Source organism: Doryrhamphus excisus, chromosome 15 (genome assembly GCF_030265055.1).
Source record: "Doryrhamphus excisus isolate RoL2022-K1 chromosome 15, RoL_Dexc_1.0, whole genome shotgun sequence".
In the NCBI taxonomy this organism is placed as follows: domain Eukaryota; kingdom Metazoa; phylum Chordata; class Actinopteri; order Syngnathiformes; family Syngnathidae; genus Doryrhamphus; species Doryrhamphus excisus.
In genome coordinates this window covers 8,297,443-8,317,762 of record NC_080480.1, presented here as the reverse complement: position 1 = coordinate 8,317,762, position 20,320 = coordinate 8,297,443, and the positions used below count along the sequence as shown (strand labels likewise).

Here is a 20,320-nt window from a genome sequence, read left to right as displayed (position 1 = left end):
TCTCCTTTATCCTCCCTCTGTTTCTTTTTCTCTCTCAGTCCAAGATGAGGACTGAGAGGAGCCGGAGAGGTTTCTATTTATAGAATGCAACCCGCTGCCCCTCCCGCCCTCTTCGGCACAAAGAGATACACCCACACACACTCACACAAAGCAGCCGTGGAACGGACAAAGCCTGCACACACACATACTGAAACAAGCAAGTGAATTCATGCATTCACAATGTAAAGCACACTGGAGGTAATACAGGCAGAAAATGGCAAATGCAAAGCAAAGGCAAATAAAAAACCCCAGCTAGGCTCATTGTAGTGCACATACTACAGCATCAATAATGCAGGGATTTTCGGAGGAGGAAAGGGAACACTCCCTGTAATGGATATGGGGGTGGGGGCTTGGGCGTCTGTGTCTGTGCACTAGATATTACTGATGCTGTGGGCATAAATCTGTGTACAAAGTCACATTGTGGGAGCTCAGGCCTCTCTTGGTAACCGAAAGCAGGCATAAATCATTCCATTTTTAATGAACAAGGGCAAGCCAGGCGTGTATAGTTTCAACAGATGGGCTAAAACTGTGTGCAATCATATTCAATTCATTCTAAGCTAGTATAAAAAAGCTACCCTGCAACTTTATCTTGGGTTTAATTGTTATTAGTTATGGTCGGAACCGTTGCATGCAAAAGGGTGAAAATTAGTCAAAACCCCGATTGTGTGGCCTGTGCTATTATTTTTCTGAAAAATATACCACACGGTGGCGCTCTTATTAAACACTAAAGTTGGACATCTCATTTTATTTTTTAAATTAAATTAAATTATATAGTTTATTATTATATTATTAGATATTACAGCAGTCTCTTTTGTGGTTAAATTGTCACTTCTTTCTCCTGTTTTTAAAAATAAAAATACAAATAAAATAAATAATAATACATAAAAAATAAATTAAATAAAAAAAATAAAAATATAAAAATATGTAAAAAATAAAAAAAATAAATAAAATAACTTAAACTATATTAGAAAAGCTGGAAGTGAACAAATGTAACAGTTACTGATTGTAAAAGTACCAGATGGAGGAGTAGGATTTAATAAGCTTTGCTTCTTCCTACTCCTTTTGGACATGTGGAACTGTGAACTGATTATGTGATGCACTCAATTGTAATCTGATGCATGTTCAAATGAAATAAAACCATTAGCATTACCATTACCATTACCATATTTCAAAACTAAATGAATAAATCATGCTGTTTTATGTTCAAACACAGCCTATTATTACATAATCATTCCCCCCCCTAAATTAAGCATTTTCATGCATAGAAAATGCCCATTTTAACTAAAATACAAATATTAGACATTCATAAGATGCATTCAAAGATGCTATGTAGTGTTCAACACTGGTCAGTAGATGTCAGTGCTGTCAGTATTGTTACTGTCATGTTGGGTGAAGCATACAAGCATGGCAATAACAGGCACAATAATAATAACATAACAATCATGATAATAATTATCCACTACAGCAAAAACTCAACTCTAAACCGTCATGTCACTTCCTGTCCTCCACATACTCAGAACACTTTTACTGCAACACAAACAACCTATAGGGGTGCTATTTTGTTTGTAGGGCTTTAATAATATTAAAACCTGTATTTAGAAGGTAATGTAAACAGTGTTTCTATGGTCTAACAACCAAAGTATTTGATTTATAAAATACTTTTCATCATGTGTGATGAATAGGTGGTCATGTTTAGTCAACCCTTGTCAAATGATTTCACCATTTCCAGCTGCATTCGCAGCAGCGGCAGTCTCAGCTGCACGCGACCTCACAACTTGACCTTTGATTTGCATGTCGCACACCGAATGCCGTGGTCAGACCTCTCAGCTTTAGCCATAAAAAGAGGCTCCTTCTGTTCTCTGTACGCCTTTCATTGCAGGGACGGTGACATCATGCTGGAAATTGATAAAGCACATTACAGTGCTAAAAGCATTCGATAAAGACAGGACGTGGCGTCCTTGGAGATGAGGACAGTCTTGGTTTCACAAAGTCAGTGCTGCTCACTGACGTAGAAAATGTGTCAAAATTGGGCTTGAAGAATTCTAATCAGCAGGCAAACTGAATGAATGAAAAGAGATACGCAAACACATGTGCACTCTTATAAGAAGAGCGGGCACTGCGGTGAAGATGACTCAGCCACTAGAGTTACCATGGAAACACAGCCTCTTTGCAATCAGTCTCTAAGTAACTGTGCTGTTGCCGAGGACTGAAATTGTGTATGTGTGTGTGTGAATGTGAGACATTTAGCTATGAATATCATTAGGTGTACTGATACAAACTACAGAGGTGGTTCATTCACCCTTTGAATTATAATGCATTTGAATCTCAGGGGTGGGCAGATCCATTTGACTATGGATTATATCATACCACTTTTCTGATCAATTATATACAGTCGGACAATCTAGGATCAGACTCCTGCCTTAAATTTATTTTCCACAGAAAGCACACCTCATTTACTATCCAGTAACAATATATAGCATGAATTTCTAATATAAAAACATATATCTGTCATTTTATTTAAGATTTATTATTCTTATGTCTTCTTTCGTATGCTCAACCTGGACAAAAACGGGTTCATAGTTGGGAAATAGATGTTAAAAATGTATTGTAAGAATGGTGAAAAAGCTATGGTTAAAAAGTTAAAGGTGGCACATCTTCTTCAAAAAGAATCGTTTCAGTGACGGCAAGAGTGAGTACTCTCCTCAATATTAGACAATCTTTGATGTTTCCTGTCTCAGTGAGGCGCAAGCTAGCAACGGCAGAAACGAAGATCGAAAAAGCTCTAACACAAACTGTGTTTTATCGAAAAGGTTTGAGCCTTGGGAAACGTTCGTCTCTGTGAGTATATGTGTGAAAAAATCTGAAATCTCCCTGAATTATTACTTATAGTATATTTGTAACTTGTTTGTGTGCTGCAGCTAGCAATGTATGCCTGTTTTAGCTAGCTACTTGTGTTTATCATATCGATAGGAATTGCATTTGTTGGTTAGCCAGCTGTCTAGCAGCATCACTGATCATATGGATTGACAATTTATTTATGATTAGTGCTATTGGCCAGGGGTGCTGTTTTATGGAGACAAGATAAAATAGGTTACTAGTAAAAAATAAATAAATTTAAAGGGTGGAAATGTTTGGGTTACACACATGCTATGGCTATATGATAAAAAGGGAAAAATGAACTATAAAATCAGCTTAATTTAGACTAAAACATATTGCAATATGATTGTCAAAATTCCCCCAAAAGTACAGTTCTCCTTTAATGAGACTTTGGATGTGAGAGTACATTGTCTGCTGGAGCTCTAGCAGGACTTCAGGACTTCAGAGCAGTTTGTGAACCTGTTGTCTTCCACCGCTAAGAAAAGCTGGTCATCTCATCAGAAGAATTCAATTATTTTTTGCCGTATTTGCAATCGGAGCATCCCTGTGAACGCACCTCACATTCTTGTCTTCTCTTTTCGCTTGCCACACCTCGTGAGGTGCATGCCATGTTTCTGGGCAAGTGGAGACAATGTGACACACAGTTGCAGATATCTGCTGTAGAAGGGCGCACCATAAGGAGACACCGCTCCAGCTCACATTGTTTTAAAAATAGTCTCTAAAAATATAAGATATATGAGAAGCATTCCTTTGCTTTTATCCACCTTGCTCCCTTTACCACCCTGTTCATTTCATGCCAGTCATTGTGCTGTGCTGCCAAGCTAAACCAACAAACCCACCTAACCAACCCGCTGCAAGCTTCTCTTCCACACACAGCACTCTGTGTGTTTAGATGCATTGACGTCAGGGCTGACGCACGGCAGCCTGGGATGTCCGGCGCCATCAAAGGCCTGTGTGCCAGGCCTTGAACAGAGGTATTATTGGCCAGCAGAGGGAGAGATAGACAAAAATAATAGGATGAGAAGGGAGGAGAGGAATGGGGAGTTTTTGAATAAACCACAGAATATCATGTGGTGATTGTTTAGCTGTGTGAGACACGTAGAGTAGGTAGGACGTGCTTGTGTGTGAGGAATTCCACTGCTGAGTGCAGCTTGATTTTGCTCCTGTCTGGGTATCAGTGAGGCACAACGGTAAATCCTGATAATCCATGTCTGTGTAGGTTGAATTATTGCTAGGTGTTTGTTTTGTTAATGTTGGGCCAAAATGGGTTTGAAGGGTAGTATCAGCATTGGATGGTTACTAGTGTATGTTTTGTTTATGCTTTCACTTTTTGGGGGTTTTTTGTTTATAGTGTTACATTGCCGATATTGTTATAACGTGCTGTATTTAGTATATATTATTAGATATAAATGTTTTACAAAACAGTCACCTCGGGGAATGAGGACACAAAAAAGCCTATATAAATGGGAATAATTTTATTATCTGTCGCATTGTCTGATATTTGTACAGGTACATTTTTCACAAATTTGTGGATAAAATTAGTTTTTTGTTGCCTGAAATCTTTGTCTTGAGTACAATCATGTTAAATTAAGTTAAACGTTCATTTATCCACTTTGTTTGTCATTTATTAATTATGTCACATTGTTTTCTGCATGCAAAACTACAATTGTTTTCAATAAAATGTTTTTTTTGTCGTTGTTTTGATTATTTTCTATGGGAAAAATTGCTTTGATTCAGTTTTTCCCAAAAACTTTTGCGCAATGAGCCCCCCCCCAGAGAACACAAAACAGCTAGGGGCCCCCATACTCTCTGAAAACCCAGCATGTGACCTCTCTTGATGTAGGACCCCAATATCAACAAAACTTTTGATTTTAATTACTTATTACTATATGAATTTTACTATAATTGTCTCAAATTTTTGTACAAAAAAGCTTTTATTTGTTATATTATATATCAACCACCTAATGACGTTGAGTGCCCTCTAGTGGTCAATGCATAGAATACAACCCAATTCATAACGGCCCCATATTTCAATAAGGTGTTGCCATCACAGTACAGTGGAATTTGTGGTGTTTAAAGCACAGAAGAAAAAAGGACGACAAAGCTTTGTAAAGGGATGATCCACATATCACAAAAGAGCAAAATTCCAAAACGAATGTATGAATGTGGAGAGTTAAACGGTCTCATTTATTTGTTTCTTTTATCATTGTGACTCACATGCGCTGGCGGTGTAGTGCCAGTGGTACATGCGGTTGCATTTCATGCAGTGTGCGTGGGTTCAGTTCCCAGCCAGAACCCCAACATCCATCCATTGGAGCGCTGTAGTACCACAGTAAATGAGAGGTCTGTGTCAGGAAGAGCATGGAGTGTAACGGCTAAACCAATCACTAACTTCTTGTGGGAGTAGTCAACCACCACATTATTTTGCTTTAGGATAAAGCTTTATCTTTAGGATATGTAACAGTATTTCTCAACAGATTAGAACGAACTGCATTAAAATCTTTAGAGCCAAAGGTTGTTTGAGAGGACAAGGTTCCTGGTGGTAATTTGGGGGATTTGTAACAATTTACCAACCTTGCCTCCAGTGCTTCTCACACTAAAATGCAAATTGTGTAAATGCAAATGAATGTTTGGTGGTGGTTGGAGAGGCCCCTTGACATGAATTGGCAGCAATGTTTCCGTTCGTGTACCCCAGGGCAGCTGTGGATACTGATACTTAACTTACCACCACAAGTGTCTGAATGTGGAGTGAATGAATAACGGGTTCTCAGTAGCCACGTTTACATGAGGAGTTTTTCCTCTTTCCGACTGACTCTTCCGAAAACAATGGAATATGGAAAGGAATAATCCAATCACCTGTTTACATGCGTGCTATAATGAAACAGAATAGTCTATGGGGCATGCGCAGTAAAGCGTAAACATCAACATCACGTGACACCGACTTCCCCGAGTTTTTCTTTCACTTGTCGGAATAAATCCATATTGCGTGTTTTTCGTCTGTCCAGTCTTCAAAAACAAACTTTCCTCAGCAGTCCAGTGCCGATTGCTCGCCTCCATTTTTAAAACTGAAGAACGTCTCCAGCTGCGTGTTACGTCATATCGGAGCATGCGCTGAAAGAACGCACCCGGGATAAATTTAACAGGAAAAGGAAAATTCTATCTTGCTAATATTTTATAACTAAACTCAGGATTGCCAACCGCCAATAAAAAACAGAAGAAGAAAAACATGACAAAGAAGAACACACCCTGACAAATTTCCGTTTGAGTGGGTACAATATACCTCAATCGGATTCAGGAAAGGAATTTCACCCCTGTGAATCCGATTATATGTTCATTCCAATTTTTCTTTTGGAATGAGGTTAAAGGTTAAATTCTTTCCGTTTGAGCAAATAAACCGAATGCAATTGGAATATTTGGGTCCATATACGTGGCCAATGTAAAGCACTTTGGGTGTTTAAAAAGGCACTATGCAAACCCAATCAATTACCCGCTAAATTTCTGGTAACCACACTGAAATTGTTCATTTTTTGTCATGTCATCATATTCTGGTCCCCAAGTTCTCGGTCTTACCTGGCTTCAGATCTATAATCCACATATTGACCTATGGATGTATATTGCCTATATCCAAGTTATATAATGAGTCTTTGGAAGAATACATACAGTATCTACATCTCTAGCCACCAGCCTCCGCTGTCCTTCCTCCCGAGTAGGTGCTGGTTTTGTTTTTTCACAGAAAAAAAAACAAGTCATTGCATCCTCAACAAGACTCCAATCTGGAAGCAGACTAGCAGCTCCCCAACAAGTTGCAATTTTTGTCCACAGAAGACCTCAAACTGGGACATTCCAATTTAAAAGCTCAAGTCCTTTTGGGCTGAACTATACTGCGACTCAACCTAATCTTTTGAAATGTATTGCTGATGGTCACGATAATTTGGTAGGTACTGACTGCTCCACCCAACCCTTCTCGGTTTGGACGAAGAACCTGGTTTGACTCTGCTCTGGTCAACAGCCCAACTCTTGCTGGGCAAAATGTTCCTCTCCAGGTTCGATATCACGCTTACATATTGCCCAGGTCACAGGAACAGCAAACCAACTCGACGTAACCAAATCTGACACTGTTTTACTAGTAGTCTGGGTTCTTGGGGCTTCCAGTGGGAATTGGATAAAAAGTCCTACATCCTCTTAAGGACCTGCCTTTCAACTATGTCCTCCAGGTCTCCTCTATGCGTTCCATGAACTCTAGATGGAAGTTGTTCAGTCGGCCTGTTCATCCAAAGTCACTAACTGTATATCTTAACTACATATCTTCTTCCTTTTGTTTCTGATCTGCCATCATTGCTCAGGAACATTGTGGACTCCTCCAAGATGGCACACTTCACCCCACTGCGGAAGCTCCCTTCCACTCTGGAGACTGCAGACCTGTTTTTACCCCACTGTTTATGGCAACATGCCCACATTCAGGATTCCTACTTCCTCCTACCAGCCAATTTTCCAAGTCATCCCTGGACCTAGCATTGGCTGTTGACTTTCAGAGCTCTCTTCCAGGGTCATTAGTCCATTCAAATTTGAGTGTATCCTTAAGCACTGTGCAGACCATGATTCACCTGGTCTTTCCTGTTTCCTTGCTCAAGCTTCACCTGATCTATCTCCTCACCTGTGACTCATCAACAACCATCCTGCTTACAAAGTCAGAGGCGTTTTAGATGTGAAGAGAAGAGGTAGGGACTTTCTGGCACTTGATCTTGTGTGGTCTTTTCTCGTGGACTTCTGTGGGGATCATCCTGACAAACCAAGTAAACCACCATTGGGTACTACTTTTGTTATTACCAACATATATATCGGATAACGGATCAATACCAAATTTGCCCAAAACTAGTCCAGATTAGGTAAATTGTTTGGATTTAAATAATAAATCTTTCAAATAAATGTGCAGTCCCATGTCATTATTGTGACATCATCAATAGATGTCACTATACAGTGCAGTAACGCTATCAGCCAAGAGGGGGCGCTAACAAAAAATAAGAGCGGATTCAGATGCTCATTCCGCCGCGAAGAAGGCCGAGCAAACACAAGCTCAAGCTAACAGTAACAACGAGTTGCTAACCGATTTGCGATACTTGTCTGAACGTGAAAAGTCAAACATCAGCCCAAGCTACTCGGTTGACGTTACCGCTGCAAGCGGGCCATGCAGCTCTCCAAAAGGTAATGAGCCGGAAAGCCTCGCGTTCTCGGCTCAGCGGTGCCCACAAACTGCAGCCACACCGGAATGACTGGCAACCCAGGTTGGTGCTCCGTTTCGGGGATGGTTGATGAAAATAAACCGCTGTTTGTTTCAGGGCCTATACCGTTGTGACTGTTGTAGCCGCACGAAAGGGGAACTTGATTGTACCCTCTTATTCATCCGATTCAACACCTAAACGCGGCCTAGTGTTGCCACTTCGGGAACCTTACGTCGTCATTTGCCCGTCACTTGTGTAGTTTCGGGCGGTGTGTGCGCCTTTGCACCCGTGGTTGACTTGTGGGGGAATGACGCTAACGCTAGCCTGCTTCAAACATTCCACCTGCTACAACTTCATTTTTGACAGGCGCGGTGCAAAATTTAACCCCACAAAGCACGCTATCGTGTTTCGAATTTTGACCAAAAATGCTTCTTTGTGCGGTGTTGCCCACCGCGAACATACCTGCTTCTGTAAGCATTGATTTATGGTCCACACAATTCTAATATGAAGATTTGATATTCCCACCATGAGGTCTTTTTCAGAAGACGAGTGTGCCATGTATTCGGTTGTGCTGAAGGCCCAATCATCGTTTTCATTTTCATGGAAATAGATCCCTTAAAGAAAGCTTTTACTTTCGTTACACCCACTCATCTTTTTAGGTTCCCTTTACATTTGTCACCCTTGAAAGTGTCCCACTGAGTAACATGAAGCTAATTAATTGTGACCATGAGGGAACTACAGACTCACTTTGCTATTTGCTACAACTTCCCGCTGTAACATTAACATGTATAGCTTCTTATTGTGTTGGGTTTATTGTCATCTTTAGCAATATCATCATTGGCATAGTTCACATACATATGCACAGAATCTGAGGTGTTTGCTGGTTTGGGGAGTGACTCCTTGAATTTTGATTATTTAGAAATGACGCAAATGTCAGTGTTTGTGTGTGGACAGGTAAACCTGAACCTTTTGGTACGTTTCATAAGAAATATGCAGCAAAACTCTAGTGAATGAGAGAAAATGAAGTTATTGTTTCATTTTGTGCAGCAGTCGATGCACATGCCTGTTTTTTTTATAACATCCATCCATTTTCTATGCCTCTTATTCTCACTGGGGTTGCAAGGGTATGCTGGAGCCTATCCCAGCTGTTTTTGGGCGAGAGGCAGGGTACACCCTGGACTGGTCATGTTTTATATAATTTATTCATTTTCTACCGCATATCCTCACGAGGGTCGTGGGTTGGTAGCCAATCACTGGGCACATATAGCCAAACAACCATTCACACCACACTCACATTCATACCTATGGAATATTTGCATTTGCCAATTAACCTAGCATGTTTTTGGAATGTCGGGGGAAGCCCACGCAGAGAACATGCAAACTCCATACAGAGGTGGCCGAGGGTGGAATCGAACTTGAATCTCCTAGCTGTGTGGCTTGCGAGCTAACCACTTGGTATCCGTTTTATAACATGCACAAGTAAGAATAAAACATTTCCTGGGATGTATCTAGTCTACATGATGTTTATGTAGATTAATTTATCCAATCCCAGACTATTTACTGGAAAGGAGAGAAATGATAATTACTAAGACATTAAGACTAAATTAATATGATATATTGTTATTGTTAGGAGGTCTGATAATTAATACCTCAATATCAGCATAAAAATGCGATATCTGTATCAGATTTTTTTCTCAATCATGAAAAACTATGTTTTAAAAATGCTGTATACAACACATATGTGTTCATTCCACCACAGGAGATATGTCATGTTTCCCATATGTATATCGGTATTGGAAATGGAGAGTTGTACAATATCGACATATCGTTTTTTTGGCCAATATCGGACATCTCTAATTGTTGTTATGATGTTGATGACTGTGGATTTATAAATCCTAAACTTAGGCAGACTGACTACAAATAAGGCAGATCTTCTTTATAAGATATTGAGTTTTTGTAGTGTTCCAAATAAAAGGAAGACCCCTTCTGTCATGGAAGACATTACTCACAACTTAGTGAGTGAGACACGCACCTCCTTGTTCCATTACACAATATTGTCTGAGAGAAATGAGCAGCTACTGATTAGTGAGCTAAAATGTTCTTTTTAACTCACAGTGCTCTGTTACATTAACATTAATCTCACTGATTTTGCGCTACATTAACTTGACCTTGTCTCGAATCTTTGCTCTATTCGGAAGGAGATGATGCAACATATAAGACATGCTGTTGTGGTATGCCAATGGTGCGTTACAATGGATACATGTCATGATGTTCAACTTGCTGTTTAGCCCCATTTTCTGTCTGTTATTTACGTTTTACAGTATTTTCCTTCTCTTCTGTTGCCTTGTTGCTTTCTGTCGCATCTTCAATCCTCCCATGCCTCCAAACATCCGCTTCCTTCTTCGTCCTCTACGTAGGTGACGTAAGCTTGTCAGTGCTTCCTCGAGGAAAAAAATCCCCTACTTTTTTGCCATGAGGTCCTTTGGCAGCTCTTTGGTCTTGCCCATGGCAGTGTTGAGGTTTGAATGGAAGTTTTTTATCCACACAAATTGTTTAGGAGTACTTTCCTAAAGGGATGTGCTATTTGTGTTATCTGTGGGTACATGACTGGTCTGTGGGGGTCAAAATACTCGATGATTGGGCATCAAATAATTTCCTTCAATTAAAGGCAATTTTTTTCAACATTCTCTCCCTGTTAAAATAAACCTACCATGAAAATTCTGACTTGTTTATATCTTTGTGAGGGAGTCAGTGTACATAATGAGTTTATGTACACCGACCTTATTGTGTTTTTAAACAATTAATTCATAAACGATCACTTGTTTGTGGTTGACTACTTCTTCTTATAGCCCATTATTAGTCAGAAAAAAAGACAGGTCATATGTAAGATTATGGCCACTAAGCATTAGTAACTGCATGTCGTTAACCTTGGAATTTCTGACACGATACGGTGAAAATAGGTTATCCTCCTAATCCGTGTGGAAGTGGTAGGTTTTGGGGCGTCTTGCTTTTTGTCTTTCTTCTCATATCCGGTACCTACCAAAAAAAAAACCCATTCGATCTTTCATCAGAGTTTTTCTATTTTTTTGTTCTTTAGTAATCAACAGTAGAACATAGGTCAGTTTAAGCAAAAGTTTTCAACAAAAAAGGAGGGAACAGCTTTTAGTGAAAAGATACATTTCAACCATGACTTGCACTTTGACGCAAATTTAGCTGTGTATATATTTAGCCGAAAATATCTAAACAATGATGCCACAACATAAACAACACACACAAAATTGCTTTACATTTGCGTGTGCATGCATTTCCCGAACCTTGTGCACTCTTCCCGTCTTCATGTTTTTTGATTTCCTGCTTGCTGTGGAGCGCTTTACTACATGGGAAAGATGCATGCCGAGCTCTTATAAATTGCACTTCTGCCACCTTGTCCCCATTTTTACGCCTTAAACTGCAACAATCGTGATTCTACAGGTGCGTCATCACCTCTATTTGCCTCCTGCGCTAAAAGACGTATAAATAAGTATTTGGGATTGGGCATTCGGTTGAATAACAACAACAACATATAAATACACTTTTGGTAGCAAATGAGTTAATGTGAGATGCCAAGGCAGTATTTACTTTTAAATCTGTATAGATACTATATAGGATATATATATATATATATATATATATATATATATATATATATATATATCCTATATAGTATCTATACAGATTTAAAAGTATATATATAATGCCGTGTTTGTTTGTTACAGAGGTCTTTGCTGCAGCCTGTAGATGTTTTTTCATCAGTGATATTGCAGTGATTTTGGGCCGAACAGCCCAAATTGGTTCATATTGATTATCAGTTTTACAACGCTCAATGGGCTGCCGTTTTGAACTGTTCCTCAATGCTTTTTAGAAATAGCACACAACATATTGTCATCTGCTTCCGTTTTTTTCAGTTGGTATGGTCTTTTAGTATTCCTGGAACAATTTTGATTGTGTTTGTGTTCTACGTATGACTTTTTTTGTAATGATAAATTACGTCATCAGCTAATTGGCGTTATCGGACATGATGCGTGTGCATGTCATTTTTATGGCTGCTGTGGCAGACGAAGTAAGCAAAACCATGAAAAGATTAGTTTTGTGTTTTTTTTTTTTTTGTCGTCACAAGCAAGATAGAGCCGCCTGTGAGTGCTTTTAAATTACGGCAGCACCAGCTGCCCATTAAGAGAGACACTTGCTTTCATATTAGTCTCCAAAAGTGTCCAACAAGACCGACCAGAAAATGTCAATTGATTTGCTCATTTTTGGAAAACAGAATTTAGAAGGTTCTCAATACCCATTAAATATAGTGATGCTGGGTCTATGTCGTCTTATTCTTTGGCAGACCAGGTCCGTGTGGTGTGTGGAGATGAAGAAGCTCAGTTACAGTAGTAACTAATACTGTGCTTATTTGACAATATACTGTTTATATTGCGCAGTAGGTGGGAGCACTAATAGTGTCAATACAGCATATGATACTACAATATTGTACGTCTTGTGCATTGCTGCTTTTCTATGCAGTATACTGCACTTGCAATTGTAGTTTTAATTGTCTGGGTTTATTTATGCATTCATTTTCTACCGCTTATCCTCGTGGGTCGTGGGCATGCTGGAGCCTATCCCAGCTGTCTTCGGGCGAGAGGAGGGGTACACCCTGGACTGGTCGCCAGCCAATCACAGGGCACATATAGACAAACAACCATTCACACTCACATTCATACGTATGGACAATATGGAGTTGCCAATTAATCTAGCATGTTTTTGGAATGTGAGAAAACCCACACATGCACAGGGAGAACCGTGCCACCGTGCAGCCTGTCTAGGTTTACATGGCCATAAATAGCCTCGATACTCAGGTTTTGCTCCTCCATAAGCAAGAAAGTATGCGGTCATAGCAATATCACCACAGCATCATATATAGTCTTTAGCTTTTTGCAAACGTAAAACACAAACACAGCACTTCTGTCTTGAAATGAGTGTTTTGTTTTGGTAATCCTCTTGTCTTGTATGTGAACTCTATGTAAACATGACCTTTCCATTTACATTGCCCATGTTGCACACTATTGTCTTTCTCATGTCTGCATTCATTTTTTCTTTTAAATCCAGAGTTGATAGTGTATCATCCTTTGAGGACGGCGTAAGGTCCGGAGAACTCGGCTTTGCAACATTTTCGGACACATTGCCTTCCAGCTTGGCAGAACAGCCTGTAGTGACCAGCGATGCCTTTGTTGTTGCAGATGAACTTCAGGAAGAGGGTGAGACATTTGCTGTTTTTAGCTAAAAAGATAAAACAACACACAAATGTACTCCCGAGAATCCAAATCACAACAGGCACAAATGGAGGAAGACATTGTCAACAAATTGCTGTAGATGAATTCATTTATTATTGGCCATTCCTCCTAATATCCCTAGCCAAAGTCACACGTACATAGGCAAACAATGGATATTTTTGGCGGCCACTGCGTTCAGTGGTCCTTGAACACAATGTGTGACGCAGATTGTGACGTATTTGTATGACAAAGATGTCTGTCTAGTTTGGGAACTACTGTTCTAGCATGTGTTCTGTTCCTCAGGTGGACATGAAGCTGGTCAAGGTGTCAGTGATACTACTTTTGGTTGGAAGTCGCTGGGGCAAGAGTTGAGGCCAAATGATGTGACAACGGATTTGAACCCTTTTCAGCATGGAAACCGTGCTTTAGCTTCAAAGGACATGAGGAAATCGCAGGGTGAGCTCCCGAGGAGAATGTGGTCAAAGATGCAACACAGTGTCAAGACAAAAATGGAAAGATAATACTTGCTCATGTCATGTTTATAACCCAAAGCCTTTTTATACTGTCCATTTGGCAGGAATTATTGACCGTTTTTATTTGTGTCTTCTCGTGTTAATGTGCTCTTGTAGACAGAGGGATGGCTCACTCTGATGAGTCTCGGTTGGCCAACCTCCTGCGCCGAGTCTCTAGGGAGGACGATCGTGACCGCAGGCTGACTACCCTCAAGCAGTTGAAGGAATTCATCAGCCACAGCGAAAACAAAGTGGTCCGTCTAAAACGGCATCCTTGGTTTTGCAATATAAATTAATTGGATTTCGAAATGCTAATTGTTTAGCATTTGTTTAGCATATTTTTTTTCTCATACAGACATTGGTCAAACAGTTGGACACCATCCTCAGCACCTTGAATGATATTTTGAATGAGAGGTAAGTCCTCTCATTATGCCAGTGGTTGTCTAGAATTAAGTCTGTGCAAGTGTGTCGCAGGGCAATTTTTTTATTAGATCCGAAAATTGTTGCAGCTGCATAACTGTTAATGTTAGCACCTATGGGCACCTATTCAGCCTGTTGTTAGTTAAATAACTTGCCTTTCCAGATTAAATGTTTGTTAAATTTTGTGAAATTAATTTCTTAACCTGTGTATCCAGCTGTTGCAATTCATACACTAGAATACACTATGGCACGCTTGGTGCAATGAGTTTTTTCTCATGTAAAAGATGTGCCCTGGCTCCGTAAACACTAATGTGTATGTATAGACACAAATGTACTGGACATCTACACATGTTGGTCTACAATGTCAGGTGACTTAATTTGCCACTTGTCCACATAGTGTGTTTACTGTGAATGCATGTTTTGTTCATTTTATAGCAGTAAGCTGCTATGGGAGTTGCGTCAGGATGCAGCAGCCTGCCTGGGTCTTCTCTGCACTGTGCTCAACTACGAGTCAGAGCGCATCTTCAAGTGGCTTTTCCTCAAGTTTACGTCCAGCAGTCGTGACGAGGTGAAGTTGTTGTACCTGGTGGCGACACAGCGTGCTTTGGAGGCCGCCGGGGAGAGAAAAACCTTTTCTCAAGTCATGCAGGTAACCACATATGCAATTTTATCCTCATGAAAAACACTTGGGTGCATTTTTTTAAAATCACAATTACATTAAATTACATTTTTCTGAACCCAATTTTAATGCTTGAATGTATTATAGTTTCAAGAAACAGGAAAATTGCTGCTGTGAGTTGAGTACATTGAGTTGTATGGTGCAATCATGTCATGGATGGTTTCATGACATGGTTAACCGTGTGTTGTAGGTGGGGGGGTAAGTCGCCATTGATGCACTACACTGCACTGGTGGCATTGTCATCCCTTAAAGCAGTGTGCTTCTCAAATGTTTTTTGTTTTCGCACACCCCTGGTTTGAAATATTAGAGAAACAGATAATATAAATTCATTTATCTGTATTGTACAGACCGAACTTGAAACTGAAACCAGGAAAATGCAACAAAATGGAGAGCATTCAAGCGTGTTCGAAAGTAGTTGACTACATTGGGCACTCGGTGTCGCTAGTAAGACAGGCACCAGATTTGACCTCCATCAAACAATAATCATTGCCGGTTTGGCTTATCTTACAACAGGCACAATATTTATCATCATCAATATAAAGGAGGGTACTGTTGGGGTCGTATTCCAGCTAAACTCCAACTCTGAATCCCCAACATCCCTTCCTGTCCATTCGTCCGAAGGAGATGTATTGAAATACACATGACCATTAGTGATATTTATGTCATTAAATATTTTAATTTCTCTGAATATATCTACTTTATTGGGTAATTTGCGTGTGAAGGTGACTGTAGGGGTGTTATTTCATGTCTAGAGGGCTCTAATCCCTTTATCGTGGTCAGGTGTGAAACCAATTAACCCTGATAAACAAGGGATTACATTATGCGGTCGTTCATCCTTCAGCCTATTTGTGCCATCACTTTATTGTACACCAGTGTGTACAGCACCAGTCATGCTGTTTATTTCTGTTGGGCTTTATGTGCAAATGTTCTTGCGAGTTACTAGATTACTTCGTCTTCTTTTGAGCTGTGCATTTCTATTGTGAAATTTTGCGGCTATTGTATAACTTGTGGAGGCGTGACTGTGTGTCTTTCCTGTAAATGGCACGTCTGTATTGCTGGAATGTACATGCCATTGGGTGAGCATGCTGTGGTTCGTACTGTGTGGTTAATCATTATTTCTATTTAGAAAGGTGGCGAAAAAGGACTGACGCAGCTATTGCATTACAGTCATTCTCTGACAATGGTGCAAGTGGTACTGGTGACGTTAACTATACTCCAACAATCACAAACTGACACATTTTTCAAGGAAAATAACCTATTTGGCTCTCAAAAGTGGTCGGCCATTTAAAGATGTACTTTGTACTTATAATGTACTGTAAAATGACCAGGGCGGTTTTGTGTGTTTTCTAGCTGGTGATGAGCAACCTCCAGTCCATCTTGGAGAACGTGGACACTCCAGAGCTGCTTTGCCAAAGTGTGAAGTGTATTCTTCAAGTGGCTCGCTGCTACCCGCATGTCTTCAGCACCAATTTCAGGGTGAGAGTGTTGGCAGTGGACGTCGATGCTGTGGCATAGGAGCACTGATTACTCATAATGTGCAAGAAGCATGCAAACTACAACTACAGAACTTATCTTCTGCATCATTGGGTGATATTTGTTATTTTTCTACAGGATACTGTAGATATCTTGGTGGGCTGGCACATTGACCACACCCAGAAGCAGGCACTCACTCAGCAGGTGTCAGGTCAGTAACCATTGTCTCTTGTTTGTTTTTTGCAAGATTTGGGAAATTTTTTACTATGATTCAAACAGAATCTGCTTTAAGGTGCAATGTTGCAAGGCAATGATGTGTACTGTGTGAACTATTAATGGATGCACAATAAGACTTTGTTTTCAGGCCGATACTGATAACTTGTCACTCAGCTGACGCAGCTCAGAAGCACAAACCGTGTCTTTTATTGGTTCTCAGTTGTTTTTGTAGTTACATGGACCTGATAATTATTCGTCTGATAATTATATTGTGCACCCTTAATACTGTACTTTTGATTGATGTAACCATTGTGCTGCATTTGTGCGTGTGTCATAAAGATAACATAATACTTTCTTGCTGGTATGTGTTAACAGGCTGGTTGCAGAGTCTGGAGCAATTCTGGGTGGCAGACTTGACGTTTTCCACCACTCTGCTGGGACAATTCTTGGAGGACATGGAAGCATACGCAGAGGTGAGGTTAAACATGAAGTGGGTTGGATAGTGAATGAGTTTCATTTCATTCAACTGCATTTTGTGTTCAGTTGTGTTCTTGTTGACTAATGCTGAAATGAATTTGATGAGCTCAAACATTGGCAACACTTTTTCATGAATGAAATGCAGCAGTAATAAGAACCTGCACGCAAGGGAGAGACCACTACACCGCTTAGTCATCATTGTCCATTTCATAGGAGCGGATCCTTTCACATGTTCAAGCATACCATCAGTATCCTTGATGATGGTCGCAACAGTGGAACAGCTTACGGCACACATTTATGCCGTTTGACCATTTTATGATGTCTAATTTTAATGCAATTTTCATTTTCCCTTTTCCTCACATTGACACAGAGCAAGAAGAGGAGTATGCATTAAGCCAAAGAAACAATGAGAGGCAATTAGTTAACTAAAAAGAACAAAAGTGACATTGTTCTTCCTCAGTGTAGTGACCAGCACATAACTACTTCTTTCTCTTTTGGTACATTTTAATAAGTTATGGGTGTACGTTGCAACTACAAAGCAACTACATGTTTGATACATATTAGGTGTATGTGTATGTGGTTATAAAGGTCAGAAGAAAGCAAACTAATATGATAAATGTGTTTTTCATCCAGTATCTTTTGGACAGCGGATGCTTGGTGGGACACAATATGACCATCTTTTTACTTTAATTTTAAATAAAGCAGAAGCAAGGTTACATATTGCTCTTTTAAAGAGCTGATGAGCATCCATGTCTATGAAATGGTTTGACTGTGTTCTCTTTTTAGGATTTGAGCCATGTCATGTCAGGCGAGGCACTGGATGAAGACATCCCGCCTCCGTCAGTATCTCTGCCAAAGCTGGCGGCTCTGTTGAGAGTGTTCAGTACAGTGGTTCGCAGTATCGGAGAGCTCTTCAGCCCTATCAGAGGACCACCCATCACAGAAGTCTATGTCACTGATGTAAGAGTAGCACTCGGGAAAATCATTTACAAATCATAGCCCATCAAGTCAGTGGGGAAGATCTTATCTTTACTGAAATGTAAATGTGTGTTAAGAAATACATTTTTTCAATGTTATGGTTAAAATTTAAGATTTAAGATTTTGCCAACTCGCACAGAGACCAAAAAAATCTAATACAGGCAAAACGAAATGTCCACATAATTGATCAGATGTCTTAATTTAAGCCTATTGAATGTATTTTGACTTGGGCTTTCCTGTGCTATTTTTAGGTTCTTAACCGTGTTCTGGCCTGCGTGACCACAGCCAAGCAGGTCCAGTTCTCTGAGCCGGTTTTAACTGCAGCAAATGAGTGTGTGGGTGTCTTACTGGCCAGCATGGAGCCCTCTGGTCAGCTCATGGAGACTGTCCTAGCCTATGGCCTGGACCAGCTAAACAGCTGCCGTGCTTGTGGTTCTGACTACAACCTGGCGGTACTCAGCCTTCTCATACTGGTATGATCACATTTTATTGGGGATTTGTTACCAAGTTTCTTGATCGGTAAATCTGGGAAATCAATCAAGTAAAAATTAACAGCATTTTGTATATATTTTTTTTAGTGTTACGTCAATGTCAGCCCGCCTACTTTGGCCTTTTATGGAAGACTATTGTTGGTGAACACGGTGACTGCTACAAACTATTTGAACTTTATTGTAACACTCAGCAGCGGGTTCTGTCATATGTGTCCCTTAAACTGTCCTCCCTGCAGCCTGTTAACTACGGAACCTTTACATAACAATCCTATTGTCACAGACGCTACCTCTGTACTTTACGAGTTATTCAGTAGTTTCTCAACTACTTATATGGCAACTTTCTTGCAAGTATGTGCAGGCAGTCAGTCTGACAAAAAAGTCAGATTGAACACTCAGGAAAAACGCACTGCGCTTGAACTCTTACTCTGCACACAGTGCTTGAAAGGAGGAAATAAGAAGACATGACTGAACTGTGTGTATTCTTGAATGAATAAAACACATACATAATAAAGATGGTTAACAAATTCCCTAGTCGAAATCTTTTCTCTAGTGTCCCACTTCAGAGACTCTATCACCAATACATGGATGCTTTGTTTGGACACTTTATTTTGTACTGTTGTCATGCAATACAGTCCAAGACCATGTGCAAAAACCGAGCATATTTTTCTGCAAAATCCAAGATTCTACTGTACATGCATTAATGTATCTTTCTGTCTTTTAGATTGTGGAACAAATCAACACAAAGCTGCCTGCGTCCTTTGTGGAAAAATTGTTGGCACCAGACTCTCAGCTGCTGGAATTGCGATTTCATCGAGAGAAAGAGGTTTGTAACCATGTTTGATGGCAGTGCAGTGTAACATTATTAGTTATTGATATTCTTTTTTTTTATTTTGATCAATTAAATTATTACTTTTAGCTAATGAGTAAATGACTTAACTCTTTATTTTGATAATAAAAATACTAATAATCTAATAATCTGTTTGGCTCCTCTACTCAACAATTATGTACTGTAGTTAGAAAGCCACCACCAAAACTGTGGTGAGACCATCCATGTTGTTTGGTCTAGAAACAGTGCCACTGAGGAAAAGACAGGAAGCAGAACTGGAGGTAGCAGAGATGAGGATGCTGAGGTTGTCATTGGGAATGACCAGGATGGATAGGATCAGGAACGAGTACATCAGAAGGGACATTACATGTTAGAGGCCTTAGAGATGAAGTCAGAGAGGCCAGACTGAGAGGGTTGGGACATGTCCAGAGGAGAGTTAGTGAATATATTGGTAAAAAGATGCTGCGTTTAAAGTGGCCAGGTAGGAGGCGTAGAGGAAGACCAAAGAGGAGGTTTATGGATGTGGTGAAGGACATGAGGGTAGTTGGTGTGAGAGAGACAGGGTTTAATGGAGGAGATTGATTTGCCGTGGCGACCCCTGAAGGGAAAAGCTGAAATAGAAAGAAGAAAGCCAGTCAATTAATCGAAAATTGTTGACCGCTTTATTACTGAATTTGTTGTTCTTCTTCTTTTAATTGAACAACTGTGGTAGAAGTAAAATATCCTTAACAATTGTATGATGCTCGGTGGGAGACAGTTTATTCATTCATTCATTCATTTTCTACCGCTTTTCCTCACGAGGGTTGCGGGGGGTGC

At 40.0% G+C, this 20,320-nt stretch overlaps 1 protein-coding gene across 2 annotated transcripts in view; it reads left to right on the top strand.

Annotated features, from left to right (window-relative positions):
- The first annotated feature begins 7,941 nt into the window (after nucleotides 1–7,941).
- smg1 (SMG1 nonsense mediated mRNA decay associated PI3K related kinase) overlaps nucleotides 7,942–20,320 on the top strand; it is a 37,055-nt gene continuing 24,676 nt past the window's right edge. The window contains exons 1-12 of one of the 2 annotated variants that reach the window (XM_058049375.1): nucleotides 7,942–8,118; nucleotides 13,269–13,417; nucleotides 13,736–13,888; nucleotides 14,062–14,198; nucleotides 14,300–14,358; nucleotides 14,800–15,013; nucleotides 16,394–16,519; nucleotides 16,655–16,727; nucleotides 17,108–17,205; nucleotides 17,996–18,169; nucleotides 18,439–18,660; nucleotides 19,400–19,501. In XM_058049375.1, the coding sequence (XP_057905358.1) occupies nucleotides 8,102–8,118; nucleotides 13,269–13,417; nucleotides 13,736–13,888; nucleotides 14,062–14,198; nucleotides 14,300–14,358; nucleotides 14,800–15,013; nucleotides 16,394–16,519; nucleotides 16,655–16,727; nucleotides 17,108–17,205; nucleotides 17,996–18,169; nucleotides 18,439–18,660; nucleotides 19,400–19,501 (1,524 nt within the window). In that variant the 5' untranslated portion in view covers nucleotides 7,942–8,101. Of the gene's footprint in view, nucleotides 8,199–13,268; nucleotides 13,418–13,735; nucleotides 13,889–14,061; nucleotides 14,199–14,299; nucleotides 14,359–14,799; nucleotides 15,014–16,393; nucleotides 16,520–16,654; nucleotides 16,728–17,107; nucleotides 17,206–17,995; nucleotides 18,170–18,438; nucleotides 18,661–19,399; nucleotides 19,502–20,320 lie in introns of both variants that reach the window. The other variant, XM_058049374.1, reaches the window with a different exon arrangement.